Here is a 14,866-nt window from a genome sequence, read left to right as displayed (position 1 = left end):
GCACTTTTTTGAAAAAGAAATGTCATGACATATACTGTTGTTGAATGCAGTAAATTATTCAGGATACATTACTCACTCACATTAAATAACCTGTTTTCAGCATGAGAAACACTTCCTATAGCTATATATTGCTGTATATTAGTATGTAGCTCCACCCTCACTCTGCGGCTTTAGCTAGGCTGTATATAGTGCGGAATTTCCCGCCCCCTCAAGCATTCCTGGAGACCATCTTTTCCTTTGGCTTTAGGATTCTCAGTAAACTAACATTCCGTAGAGGTCCTCTGCCTGTAATAAAGATGCTGCCACCTGTGATTAATTTTCAAAATGTAAATCAGGGGTGGGAAGTATTGTACAATGGGCAAACACTGACTAAATCATTTATAAATTAATATTGTAAAAAATTAGCAATTCATTATGTTGTTTTGACCAAAGTTCCTCTTTAAAGGGTTCTTCAACAGTAACGAAAAATGGAAACCTGAGGCTTCCTCCAGCCCCTTATAGCCTGTGAGATCCCCCGGCATTCTTTTCTTCCCTCCTGTGGTCTTGCTGCCGGCTCCGGTAATCCAGCGACTTCGGCTGAAGCTGCATGTCATCACGTGGGTCGCTGTAAGAGTCCTACGCATACGTGGTTCACTCTTTAGAGAACCACGCATGCGCAGGACTCTTAAGGCGACCGGCATTATGATGATGCACAGGGTGTTCCGCCGGTGGCGCGCACCAGAGCCAGCAGCGGGGCCACGAGAGGGAAAAAGAGGACGCCGGGTGACCTCATGGGTTACGGGGGGCTGGAGGAAGCCCCAGGTAAGTCCGGATTTCCTTTTTTCCTCACCGCTCAGGGTCCCTTTAAGATTTTCCTTTATTTTAAAAGAACCTTCCTTCCACTTACAGTACATGGGTATCACTGAGACTGACTACCAAGAACTGAATAAAGCTATATAAATAAAACCTACTGACTTTCCATTGTAAATAAACTCTATTTTCTGTCACAAGCAATTTCCTGTATTCAGTATAGTCCACTCAATCTGTTGTAAAAACATATATATCTATATATATATACATACATATATATATATATATATATATATATATATATATATATATACTGTATATGTGTGTGTGTGTGTGTGTGTGTTCCATTTCACCTGCTTCCCTGCTGGGTTGTATGATTGATTTGTTGTGATAATCTTATGCACAATACATCCTGCACTCCAATGTATACTTGTGAAGATAATGGCCATTCTCTGGCTGAGGCTATGCTCTTGCATGTAATGTGGATGTTTCATCTGTTTTCCATGCTTGTTTTCAGTGTATCCTCTTGTTTCAGCTTAGGGCCGATCGCTCCCTGGAAGCAGATAAAATGTCTGTTAATGTACAGAGGCCATCTCGGAAATCAGTCACAAAGATGCTTTGTGAGTATGAAGTGTACTTATATGCCGGCACTTATTATTTCTGTGTATCCAGTGGGGCTGATTATAGAAAAAAGCTTATTTTTATGTTTGTTTCTTTTTTTCAGCAACTTCACATGTAATAATAAATGGAGTGTCTATTGTCTGTATTCTGCTTAATGTTTGTATTGAATTTTATGAAGGGTAAAGTATAAAAAAATAAGAAAAGAAAAATCAATGAAAGGGATTAGTATGGCTCTGTAAATACAAAATTGGTTTAAACAAATGTAACCAGACAACTAAAAAGATGTCAAGATCATTGCCTCAGTTCTCCTGCTGGTGGCAGCACTTGCATGAACTGTTATGGACATCCACTGCCCACCAGCAGATGGGCCCCCTCCAGTCTTTGGACAGTTGCTGCAGTTCTTTGGTTCACTGCAGATCAAGTCACTTGACAGATTGGACTGCCTGCTTAAAGGGAACCAAGCACTATTTTTTTCCTATAGTTTCTACTGGTTTCAAATAGCTATAGGAGCTGCACTGCAAGTGCGCTGGCTGTCATCTCTCTCTTAGTTCCCTTGTCCATCATAGGTAGCTAAAGGAGCCCCAAGTATTAGGTAGCTAGAGTTGCCCCCAAATGAAGAGCAATCTGGTCAGTGGAATGCCGTGACCTGGGTGAGTATCCTCTCATTTATGTGGTATAACAACAGAGGCGCCAAGTAGAGTAAAATTAGTTAAAATTGTTAAAAAGGGGGAAGTGGGTGGACTCACCTCCCTTCTGAAAAAATGGCCAGACAACGGGCAGGTTACTTCAAGTTTAAAGTAACATTTATTATGAGCTCCAAAAGTGCAACGCGTTTCACGGGTAACAGTCCCGCTTCTTCAGGCAAACAATTTTTGGAGGGAGCAAAGTCGGGTCAAGAGCCAGAGGCGCTATATCTGGCTCTTGACCCGACTTTGCTCCCTCCAAAAATTGTTTGCCTGAAGAAGCGGGACTGTTACCCGTGAAACGCGTTGCACTTTTGGAGCTCATAATAAATGTTACTTTAAACTTGAAGTAACCTGCCCGTTGTTTGGCCATTTTTTCAGAAGGGAGGTGAGTCCACCCACTTCCCCCTTTTTAACAATTTTAACTAATTTTACTCTACTTGGCGCCTCTGTTGTTATACCACATAACTGTTTAGTCCACCCTTGGTGGAGGGGTGTATCCCCATTTTCTTCTATCTACAGAGAGCGACTTCTTAACCCTGAGCGGGGTCAGGTTACAATTCTCCCCGCCTGCTTATCCAGTGGTTGCCTTGGAGGCGACCCGTCCTTGTGAGTATAACCATTGTGTGTGTTTGCATCAGACATCACCTCATTAACATACTACACCATATTGGGCTCTCGGTTCTCCCCCTTTCTTTCAATCCTCTCATTTACACTCCGCTCTGGACTTTGCATAGGTAAGTTGGGGGACAAGGCACTTGGGAAGGGGAGTCAGCCACCTTTCCATCATCAGGCGCCTGTAGGCACTTGCCTACAATGCCTTATGGTAAATCTGGCCCTGCGAACAGGGCCTAAGCTACTTGATCTACAGTGGTTTGCAAAAGTATTCGGCCCCCTTGAAGTTTTCCACATTTTGTCATATTACTTCATATTACAGCCACAAACATGAATCAATGTTATTGGAATTCCACGTGAAAGACCAATACAAAGTGGTGTACACGTGAGAAGTGGAACAAAAATCATACATGATTCCAAACATTTTTTACAAATAAATAACTGCAAAGTGGGGTGTGCGTAATTATTCAGCCCCCTTTGGTCTGAGTGCAGTCAGTTGCCCATAGACATTGCCTGATGAGTGCTAATGACTAAATAGTATGCATTTGTGTGTAATCTAATGTCAGTACAAATACAGCTGCTCTGTGACGGCCTCAGAAGTTGTCTAAGAGAATATTGGGAGCAACAACACCATGAAGTCCAAAGAACACACCAGACAGGTCAGGGATAAAGTAATTGAGAAATGTAGGCTTAGGCTACAAAAAGATTTCCAAACCATTGAACATCCCACAGAGCACTGTTCAAGCGATCATTCAGAAATGGAAGGAGTATGGCACAACTGTAAATCTACCAAGACAAGGATGTCCACCTAAACTCACAGGCCAAACAAGGAGAGGGCTGATCAGGAATGCAGTCAAGAGGCCCATGGAGACTCTGGACGAGCTGCAGAGATCTACAGCCCAGGTGGGGGAGTCTGTCCATAGGACAACTATTAGTTGTGCACTGTACAAAGTTGGCCTTTATGGAAGAGTGGCAAGAAGAAAGCCGTTGTTAACAGAAAAGCATAAGATGCCCCATTTGCAGCTTGCCACAAGCCATGTGGGGGACACAGCAAACATGTGGAAGAAGGTGCTCTGGTCAGATGAGACCAAAATGGAACTTTTTGGGCAAATTGCTATGTATGATGGAAAACTAACACTGCACATCACTCTGAACACACCATCCCCACTGTCAAATATGGTGGTGGCAGCATCATGCTCTTGGGGTCAGGGAAGCTGGTCAGAGCTGATGGGAAGATGGATGGAGCCAAATACAGGGCAATTTTGGAAGAAAACCTCTTGGAGTTTGCAAAAGACTTGAGACTGGGGTGGAGGTTCACCTTCCAGCAGGACAACGACCCTAAACATAAAGCCAGGGCAACAATGCAATGGTTTAAAACAAAACATATCCATGTGTTAGAATGGCCCAGTCAAAGTCCAGATCTAAATCCAATTGAGAATCTGTGGCAAGATCTGAAAACTGCTGTTCACAAATGATGTCCATCTAATCTGACTGAGCTGGAACTGGAGCTGTTTTGCAAAGAAGAATGGGCAAGGATTTCAGTCTCTAGATGTGCAAAGTTGGTAGAGACATACCCTAAAAGACTGTCAGCTGTAAATGCGGCAAAAGGTGGTTCTACAAAGTATTGACTCAGGGGGCTGAACGATTATGCACACCCCACTTTGCAGTCATTTATTTGTAAAACATGTTTGGAATCATGTATGATTTTCGTTCCACTTCTTACGTGTACACCACTTTGAATTGGTCTTTCACATGGAATTCCAATAAAATTGATTCATGTTTGTGGAAGTAATATGACAAATTGTGGAAAACTTTAAGGGGGCCGAATACATTTGCAAACCACTGTATTTCACTTGAGTGCACAAAATGCTCCTTGTGCTTTGCTTTTCTTGAGAAAACCGTGTACTATTCTTCCTGAGCTTTTTCTCAGACAGTCACAGGAATGTTTAAAAAAACGTTTTTTCTTCTTTTGTGTTCCTTGACACCTACTGTTCTTACTCTTTTTTTTTGTTTTGTTTTTTTTTAAAGAATATTTTTGTCTTTTTTTATAACAAAAAACACAACAAAACAAGTTTAACAATACAAATGTTAGTGACGATAAACAACGTGCTTCTGTTAGGTCATAGGTTCTCAACGTGGGGTACGCGTACCCCAGGGGGTACTTCTGATGGTTCCAGGGGGTACTCAGGCGTGATATACTTACTCAAGAGTAACAAATTTAGAATTTTAGATAATGATAAATCTTATTTAAACAACACCAATTAGTGTTTTAGCTTATTAAAAGCAAGAGTAAATGCTTGGAAATTGATTAGAACCAATTATCATGTACTACGATTAAATATATATTTGTCAAGGGGTACTTGTGATAATGTTTACTATGCCAGGGGGTACTTGGCGAGTACAGGGTTTTAAAATGGGTACATACCAATAAAATGTTGAGAAACGTTTTGTTAGGTGTCTCATGGGCAGTATATGACAGAATTGCAATATAACGGTATCACGTCAGTATCATGTCACCCCTGAAACATCCCTGTTCCTGGTCTGGATGTTCTCCTCTCAGATGCCACTCTTTACCAATCAACAGCGATCAAATAATCATATAATAATCGTTCAGTTTTAACTTGTAAATTAAGATTCCAGCGATTTCAGCATCTCTTTTTGAATCTCTTATGACAATTTATCTTCGTGTATACTTGCTTTAAGTGATCCAGCTCCCTATGCATGGTAGATATTGAGCCCCTCTTCAGTGGGGGTGTGCATTGATTTCATTTTAGGATTATAACTTTGTGGGCATATGCTATCTTTGACCCGAATGCCAGCATTTTATGAGTAGACAATAGGTCCTCATTTACATAGCAGAGCAAGAGGTGTCAGCGGTATACTAACCTCAAAAATTCTTTGGGCTTGATCCACAAAATGGTGCTAACTGTTAGCACAGTTGTTAGCACAGGTTTTCATGCATTTTCGTGTGAAAAATTATTTCACTTTCGAGCGTTAGCGATCGCGTTCGCACAATAATGCAAATGTATTGCGCGATTGCGACTGTTAATGCGTGAAAAATTAGCGTTAACGTGCGAACACAAATTTTTGCACGCGAAAACTGTTATCACGGGAAATTTCGTGCAAAGCACTCTTCACAGCATGCTAACAGTTAGCACCATTTTGTGAATCAAGCCCTTTGTATCTGCGTGGACTAGAGACCAATACCGTGGTACCATGTTACAATGCCAGACTGCATGAACAAAGTCGGAATTGGGTTGTGAGCATCTATTACATAATTCATTGGCGTCAGATTTTTGAAGCTGGAGGGGCGTGATGTAACACCTGCGTAAGAACTTTAGCGAGACCATCCTGCAACTGCCACTGGGTAAAAGTATCCCAGAACTGCCTCCCAAACTCGATCAAGTCCAGGATATCTTCATGCCATTTCTGTAGCAGCCCCACTGTATTCTGTTGACCTCTGGAGGGGAACATGCGGTAGAGTACAGAAATAACATGTTCCAGCTACTCCTTTGCAATTTCCAACTTGGTGGCATGGGACTTTACAAGCAACAATCTACCCCGGGATTTAAACTGAGCCATAAAGGCATGCAGATTTCGGAATCGCATATATTGTTGTAGGATAAATTCTCTCTGCAGAGTAGAAAAAGATTTAAGGGTATTGTCCAATACCTGGTTTAATCCAACTATGCCCGCATTGGCACAGAGTTTGGGGTCTGGTGCAGACAGGAACTTTCCGGAACAATGTGATTAAACCACAGTGGGGCGTACGGTGATATCTGACGCGGCTTCTGAAGCAGTTTGTACACATTTTCCCAGACCACTGAGGATGCGATCATATTGGGTGTAGCCCAAGGAACCCGCTTATTCCCCCTAAAAGGCAAACTAGACATAGCTGAGTAAGACCTCATGATTTTCCCCTCTAAGGCTACAGCAGGGTTCTTAGGTGATTGCACAAACCACCACCTGACAGAGATGATAGTGGCTGCCCAGTAATAAAATTCAAAATATCGCAGACTACTCCTCCCTTTTGATTTAGTTGCAGAGTTGTTAAAGCGATGCACAAGGTCTTAGGGAACCAGAGGAAGGATGAGGCAATCTCCCAAAAGTAGCTGGTCTGAATAACTAAGGGATAATTGCTGAAATAATACAAATACTAAGGAAGTGTATTCAATTCATCTTGTTTGTATTGGCTCGTCCCACAGTAGAGAGATGTAGTCTACCAGGCCCGACATTTCTGTTTTAATTTTTGTAATACAGGGTCTAGATTGAGCTTACTATAATCAGATGTGTTTCTAGTAATTTTTATGCCCAAATATATAAACTCTGTAACCCATTGTAACGGTGTGGGATTAGGTGTCTTGGGCACCTGTCAGTCTAGGGGGAGAATAACTGATTTATCCCAGTAAACTTGTAAGCCTGAGAATCTGCCATAATTTTAATAATATCTAGTGTCGCTACTAGAGAGGGTCCAGAGTCCGCCAGATATAACAGAAGGTCATCGACGTGAAGTGACACCATTGCCACACATGACCCCAGCTTTAGTCCTTACTACCTGCTGACTAGCCCTCAGAATAGTTGGAGACAGCGGCACCCTGTCTGGTTCTCCGAGTAAGAGGAAAAGGTGAGAATACATTAAGCCCCATACGTACCTTGGCTTTTGGCGTGGTGTACAGATCTTCAACCAGCCCACAAATTTGTCACCTAGACAAATAACATTTATATTGCGCTTTTCTCCTTGCGGACTCAAAGCGCCAGAGCAGAGCAGCAGCCACTAGGGCGCGCTCTATTGGCAGTAGCAGTGTAAGGGAGACTTGCCAAAGGTCTCCTACTGAATAAGTGCTGGCTTACTGAACAGGCAGAGCCGAGATTCGAACCCTGGTCTCCTGTGTCAGAGGTAGTGTTGGGCGAACACCTAGATGTTCGGGTTCGCGAACGTTCGCCGAACATCCCTGCGATGTTCGGGTGTTCGCGCCGAACTCCGAACATAATGGAAGTCAATGGGGACCCGAACTTTCGTGCTTTGTAAAGCTTCCTTACATGCTACATACCCCAAATTAGCAGGGTATGTGCACCTTGGGAGTGGGTACAAGAGGAAAAAAAATATTTGAAAAAGAGCTTATAGTTTTTGAGAAAATTGATTGTAAAGTTTCAAATTAAAAACTGTCTTTTAAATGTGGAAAATGTCATGTTTCTTTGCACAGGTAACATGCTTTTTGTCGCCATGCAGTCATAAATGTAATACAGAGAAGAGGTTCCAGGAAAAGGGACCGGTAACGGTAACTCAGCAGCAGCAGCACACGTGATGGAACAGGAGCAGGCGCAGGAGGAGAAGGCCATGCTTTTTGAGACACAACAACCCAGGCCTTGCATGAGGACAAGAAGCGTGCGGATAGCATGCTTTTTACCGCCATGCAGTCATAAATGTAATAAAGATAAGAGGTTCAATAAACAGGGACCGGGCGTCAACGCTAACCCAGCAGCAGCAGACGTGATGGAACAGGAGGAGGCGCAGGAGGAGAAGGCCACGCTTTCAGGTGCAACTCAGGCCTAGCATGAAGACAAAAAAATGTGTGCGCAAAGCAATGCAATGAGTAGTTTTCAGGACACAATGGGCTATTCGGAGGAGCTATTCCCACCCCCACAATCTTCTACCTGTGAAAGGTCAATGGAACAGCCACAAATGTTGTGCCCGGATTCACAACCTTTTTCTGTGGAAAATGCACCTCGCACTGAAATGCAAGGCGAGGCCGAGGATGAACATGACGTCAACAACTCAACATGACGCAAAATGGGGGCGGAACAGAAAGCTGCTTTCAATGTTTTGAAGGCCTTAATTGCCTCCGGTGGCCAGTTAGATGCATCATTCATCACACCCAAATCCCAGAGCAATGTGTGCAGGAATTTGAATCTCAGGAGGTGTACCGAGATCATCTGGACAAGTGACCAAGTGACAAGTGACAAAGTGACCAGTGACAAAGTGACAAAGTGACAAAATGACAAAGTGACAAAATGACAAAGTGACAAGTGACAAAGTGACAAGTGACAAAATGACAAAGTGACAAGTGACAAAGTGAGAAGTGACAAGTGACAAAGTGACAAGTGACAAAGTGACCAGTGACAAAGTGACAACTGAGAGGTTGTTCTGGGGAGCTCCACTGCACTCAGTCGCATATGAGGAGAGGTCTCGTCGGGACTGCTGATCCTCCTCAGCTTGCTCAAAGCCTTGAGGGTTCCTGAAGATCCTCTGCTTGGAGTTCGCCGGGGTTCAGCTTGGTGTCGGGGTCGGCGGCGTCCTCCTCACTCCAACGTGGCAGATCTTCTGTTGAAGGAAAAAAAAAAAAACATTGTTAAAAGTCCAGTACCGCTTCTGAAGGACTCACCAAGAGATGCAGGAGCGCTTCAATCTAGCGCACCATCGCTCGCTGGGTGATGTCCCTGCCTACGCGCTGGAATTCTACGCTGCACATGCTAGCACGCTTTTGCGCAGTGCCGAGGCGCATTCCAGCAGCTAGTAGCTACCAAGCTTCTGTGGATCTGATTGGGCCACCATGTTGGATCTCTGCCAAGTCCTCCAAAATTTTGAGCAATCCACGTTGCGTGACTGAGCAGTGACAACTCTACAGTCAGCATTACAATACCACTGCTGTGTTTACTGAAGAAATCAATGTTGAAGATGGAAACCGCTGGCATGATGCAAGTGGGGGATTCTAAAGATGAAAACGATCAGCGTGATGATACCAACATCAGGCGACCTGCCTCAGGAAACGCTGGTCCCAGCTATGACAAAGAACAGGACGAGGAACAGCTGGAGTTGGAGCAGGAATTGGATGCCCCCACTGCCGAGGGACAGAGCGGTGCACGTTGGACTTCCACAATTTAGCGGGAAAGGACAGCAGAAGAGGAAGAAAGTGATGCTGGTGACGAATATGGTGCATCACAACAATCACAACGCTTACAAGAACATGAAGATAGAGGAGTCTGGCAGGAATCTCTGGCACACATGGCTCAATTCATGCTAGACTGCATTGAACGCGGCCCGCGCATTATTCACTATTCATTATTATTCATTATTCTGGAATCTGGACAACACCAATTACTGGGTTTATACCCAGTTTATACAAACACAATGTTAAAAAACTGATTGAAGAAAGTGTCAGACAGGTCAAAAATGGAACAATTCCAGCAGGCCCTTGAGGATGGAGACTTTAGAGAGGAGATTGACATCCTCCTCCTTCTCTAGCCAGTTGTACGCCGACAGACTGACTTCAGCAAACCCAGGAGGACCAGGAGGGCAGCAAAGAACACAAGCTGCTGCTAGTGCCCAAAAGGGAATGGTATTGGCAGTGTCCTTGGAGTGGGAACATTTTCTGACACCCATGCAGCAGCCCACAGAACAGCAATCGGGCAGTTCCACGTCCTCCAACACCAATCGCCTAGAGAAGATGGTCAAGGTCCAGGACTACATGTCAGATGGCGTAGCTGTGTTGAACAATCCATCTGCAGACAGACGGTGAGTGTGACAGGCAGCACAGAAGGACCATGGCAACTCACTCATAGTACCACAGTTTGATAGTGCTGCCCAAAAAATTATATGGATCCGTGGACCCGGGCACTGCGGGCAGTACTGGGAAGTGGGAACGCAGATTTTAGTACCTAAACACACGATACAACATGTTTTCCGGGGTCGGACTCTTAGGCACATACAGATGGTCCCGATCATAATCCTCATCATACAACTCTTCTCCTGAGTCTGACCCACCCACCACCTCTGCCACCCCAACATCCCCAGACACAGACCCCTCATCGTCCTCAACATTAACTTGGGATGCTGGCCTGAGCCCGACCTCCTCCTCCACATCAGGCCCCATCATCTCCTCAATGGCAGCCCTCATTAATCGTTCTGGCGACGGACCGATGGACACAACATTCTCCTCCGGAGAGGGCTGCTGCTGACCACTGGCTGCTGGGGTGGATGTTATAGCTTGCGTGGGGCGTTGGCTGTTGCTGTTGTTGGGAGTGCTGCTCACAGCGGAGGTCTCTGAGGAACTCATGGTGAGCTCATATAGTGGTTGGCGGTGAGTGGAGTATTACTGATCCCAGCAATATACACACTGACTGGCAGAGTACGCAATGCTATATAGTCTGGCTGAGCGGTGTACACAGAGTGGCAGTACACACAATGCTATATAGTCTGGCTGAGCCGTGTACACAGAGTGGCAGTACACACAATGCTATATAGTCTGGCTGAGCGGTGTACACAGAGTGGCAGTACACACAATGCTATATAGTCTGGCTGAGCCGTGTACACAGAGTGGCAGTACACACAATGCTATATAGTCTGGCTGAGCCATGTACACAGAGTGTCAGTAAACAATGCTATATATAGCGTGGCTGAGCGAGGTACACAGTGGCAGTACACACAATGCTATATAGTCTGGCTGAGCGGTGTACACAGAGTGGAAGTACACACAATGCTATATAGTCTGGCTGAGCCGTGTACACAGAGTGTCAGTAAACAATGCTATATATAGCGTGGCTGAGCGAGGTACACAGTGGCAGTACACACAATGCTATATAGTCTGGCTGAGCCGTGTACACAGAGTGTCAGTAAACAATGCTATATATAGCGTGGCTGAGCGAGGTGCACAGTGGCAGTACACACAATGCTATATAGTCAGGCTAAGCCGTGTACACAGAGTGTCAGAAAACACAATGCTATATATAGCGTGGCTGAGCGAGGTGCACAGTGGCAGTACACACAATGCTATATAGTCTGGCTGAGCCGTGTACACAGAGTGGCAGTAAACACAATGCTATATATAGCGTGGCTGAGCGAGGTACACAGTGGCAGTACACACAATGCTATATAGTCAGGCTGAGCCGTGTACACAGCGTGTCAGTAAACAATGGTATATAGTCTGGCTGAGCGGTGTACACAGAGTGTCAGTAAACAATGGTATATAGTCTGGCTGAGCGGTGTACACAGAGTGGCAATAAACACAATGCTATATATAGCGTGGCTGAGCGAGGTGCACAGTGGCAGTACACACAATGCTATATAGTCAGGCTAAGCCGTGTACACAGAGTGTCAGAAAACACAATGCTATATATAGCGTGGCTGAGCGAGGTGCACAGTGGCAGTACACACAATGCTATATAGTCTGGCTGAGCCGTGTACACAGAGTGGCAGTAAACACAATGCTATATATAGCGTGGCTGAGCGAGGTACACAGTGGCAGTACACACAATGCTATATAGTCTGGCTGAGCCGTGTACACAGAGTGGCAGTAAACACAATGCTATATATAGCGTGGCTGAGCGAGGTGCACAGTGGCAGTACACACAATGCTATATAGCCAGGCTAAGCCGTGTACACAGAGTGTCAGAAAACACAATGCTATATATAGCGTGGCTGAGCGAGGTACACAGTGGCAGTAAACAATGCTATATATAGTGTGGCTGAGCGAGCGGTGTACTACTGTTCCCAGCAGCGACACACAATGACTGGGGGGGACCCTGGCTAGCGTGGCTGGAGAGCGAACTACCCTGCCTGCCTACCCAAAGCTAAACCCACAGAGAAATGGCGGAGATATGACGTGGTTCGGGTATTTATTTACCCGAACCACGTGACCGTTCGGCCAATCAGAGCGCGTTCGGGCCCGAACCACGTGACCCGTTCGGCCAATCACAGCGCTAGCCGAACGTTCGGGGAACGTTCGGCCATGCGCTCTTAGTTCGGCCATGTGGCCGAACGGTTTGGCCGAGCACCATCAGGTGTTCGGCCGAACTCGAACATCACCCGAACAGGGTGATGTTCTGCAGAACCCGAACAGTGGCGAACACTGTTCGCCCAACACTAGTCAGAGGCAGAGCCCTTAACCATTACACCATCAGCCAACCTACTACTAACCGTAAGAGTGTTTGCCACAAGAATTCCCAGTCCACCACGTCAAAGACCTTCTCAGCATCCAGGGAGACCACAATCCTGGCACCAACCTTTTCATGCTCTACTGAAAAATTGGTCATTACCCGCTCTTGGTCATTATATTGGTGCCGTTTTTGGGTATAAAACCTGACTGGTTGGGATGAGTTATGTGTGTAATGACTGTATACAACCCACTAGAAAATATTTTGGCCAGAATTTTATAGTCCTGGTTTAGGGGAGAAGTTGGTTGGTATGATTTGCATAGCGTAGGATTCTTGCCTTTTGTGGTTAAAACCATAAAGAGGGCCTCCTGCATAGATGGGGTAAGGCTCCCACCTGCAAAGTATATTTGAAGGTCCTCAGCAGGCAGTGGGTCATCAGCGTGATATGTTGTTCATAAAATTCAGCAGGCAGGCCATCTGTCCCTGGTGACTTCCTATTCAGTAAACCCTTAAAGAAAACCTGAACTGAAAATTAAAAAAAATAAAAAAAGTCAAAATAAGCATACACAAGTCAAGTCATACCTACCTTCCATGTAGTCAACTCCTCAGTGTCTTTCTCCTGTCCCGCATCCTGTTTGTCCACTGTGATCAAGGGAATTTTCCGTCCTCCATTTTGAAAATGGCCATTACCCATAACAGCTTTCTGGTCAGCACACAGTTAAACTGTAACATCGCCCACTTGAGCCATAGGGAAACATGGACATTACCTGGTACATCGGTTTTCCTCTCAGCTATAACTGACAGCAACTGATATTTTACTGACAGCAACTGATATATTTTAGATCTGACAAAATATTGTCAGAACTAAAAGGGATCATTGTCAGAAGAAAATGGTGAGCTTCTGAGAGCAACTGATGGCAAGGTAACTATATAATGTTCATTTGAAGTTACCGGTACCTCATGTGTTTATTTTAAATATTTTTACTCAGTACAGGTTCTCTTTAAAGGAAACCAGAGCCAAGAGATTATAAGTAGCAGTAGGGTATTGTACCGTGTTAGCCATCAGTAAAAGCAAGAAGTTTTAAACCAGGATGATACCATTTATTGGCTAACTAAAAATGAATAAAAATAAGCAAGCTTTCGACCTTGCAGCCTTTGTCTGGCTTATATCCTGTTAGTTTGCAAACTGGTGGTACAGACAGCTTATATACATGCAACATCAAAAGGGAAAACAGATATTTTTTTTCAAGCATAAATACATGTCATTAAGATGCCATAATTCACACAGACCGAACGATTTGAATAAGGGCAACAACTTTCTATATTGGTATGAGATTGATGATATTTGAACTTTCTCAGCCATTATAGCTGATCTTGTGAACTAAGAATTTACGATACCTCTGTGTAAGTCCAACTCCCAGGTCTGTGAGCAGGTGTTAAACAAGGATCCTTATCTTAGCTTACAACCTCTAACCCCAGGTCGATGGTCTGTGTGAATTAAGGCATCTTAATGACATGTATTTATGCTTGAAAAAATATCCGTTTTCCCTTTTGATGTTGCATGTATATAAGCTGTCTGTACCACCAGTTTGCAAACTAACAGGATATAAGCCAGACGAAGGCTGCAAGGCCGAAAGCTTGCTTATTTTTATTCATTTTTAGTTAGCCAATAAATGGTATCATCCTAAAGAGATTATAAAAGATTTATACATACCTGGGGCTACCTCCAGTCCCATCTGCACACATCGCTCCCAAGCCACCGTCCAAGAATAGTATCAGCTGTAACAAAGAAATGTTTTGCTTTAACAGTTATTATGCTGTTGTTTATCTTTTAGAGCAGAGAGGAAGTTCAGAGTTCCGGTCTGCTTTAAAAAAAAATTGAAATAAAATAAGTTAGGCCATACATCAGGCAGCTTGGCGGCCAATCAACCATCCACATTGATTATTATAATCAAATTGGATGAAAGTTGGTGCCACCAAGTGGATGCCCAATTGATGATATGACCAATATCAAGCCGAAATTGGTCAAATAAATTGGTCGGACATGCTGAAAGATGCTGGGCCTTTGTGGTCTGTCGGGTGTACAACGGTAACGGCGATAGCTATTAGGACGAGCGATGAAACCCCCCGTGCTGTCCCTCCTAATGCTCAATGTGTCCCTCCCCCGGTGCTCTATACATTACCTGTCCGCGTCTGCCGCTTACGCCAGGATTCACTCTTTGTCCATACACATGGCCCACATGGTTGCCGGAGTAACATGGGCGTGATGATGACACACACACGCCCAC

General features: G+C 44.5%; 1 protein-coding gene across 1 annotated transcript in view; it reads left to right on the top strand.

The window, feature by feature from the left end:
- LOC137562334 (neuromedin-U receptor 2-like) overlaps positions 1–14,866 on the top strand; it is a 131,032-nt gene that overhangs the window by 67,130 nt on the left and 49,036 nt on the right. The window contains exons 2-3 of the mRNA XM_068273669.1: positions 1,325–1,409; positions 5,063–5,087. Coding sequence (XP_068129770.1) covers positions 1,325–1,409; positions 5,063–5,087 — 110 coding nt within the window. The remainder of the gene's footprint in view (positions 1–1,324; positions 1,410–5,062; positions 5,088–14,866) is intronic.

This window comes from Hyperolius riggenbachi, chromosome 3, assembly GCF_040937935.1.
Source record: "Hyperolius riggenbachi isolate aHypRig1 chromosome 3, aHypRig1.pri, whole genome shotgun sequence".
NCBI classification, from domain to species: Eukaryota; Metazoa; Chordata; class Amphibia; order Anura; family Hyperoliidae; genus Hyperolius; species Hyperolius riggenbachi.
This window is presented reverse-complemented; position numbering and strand designations above follow the sequence as displayed.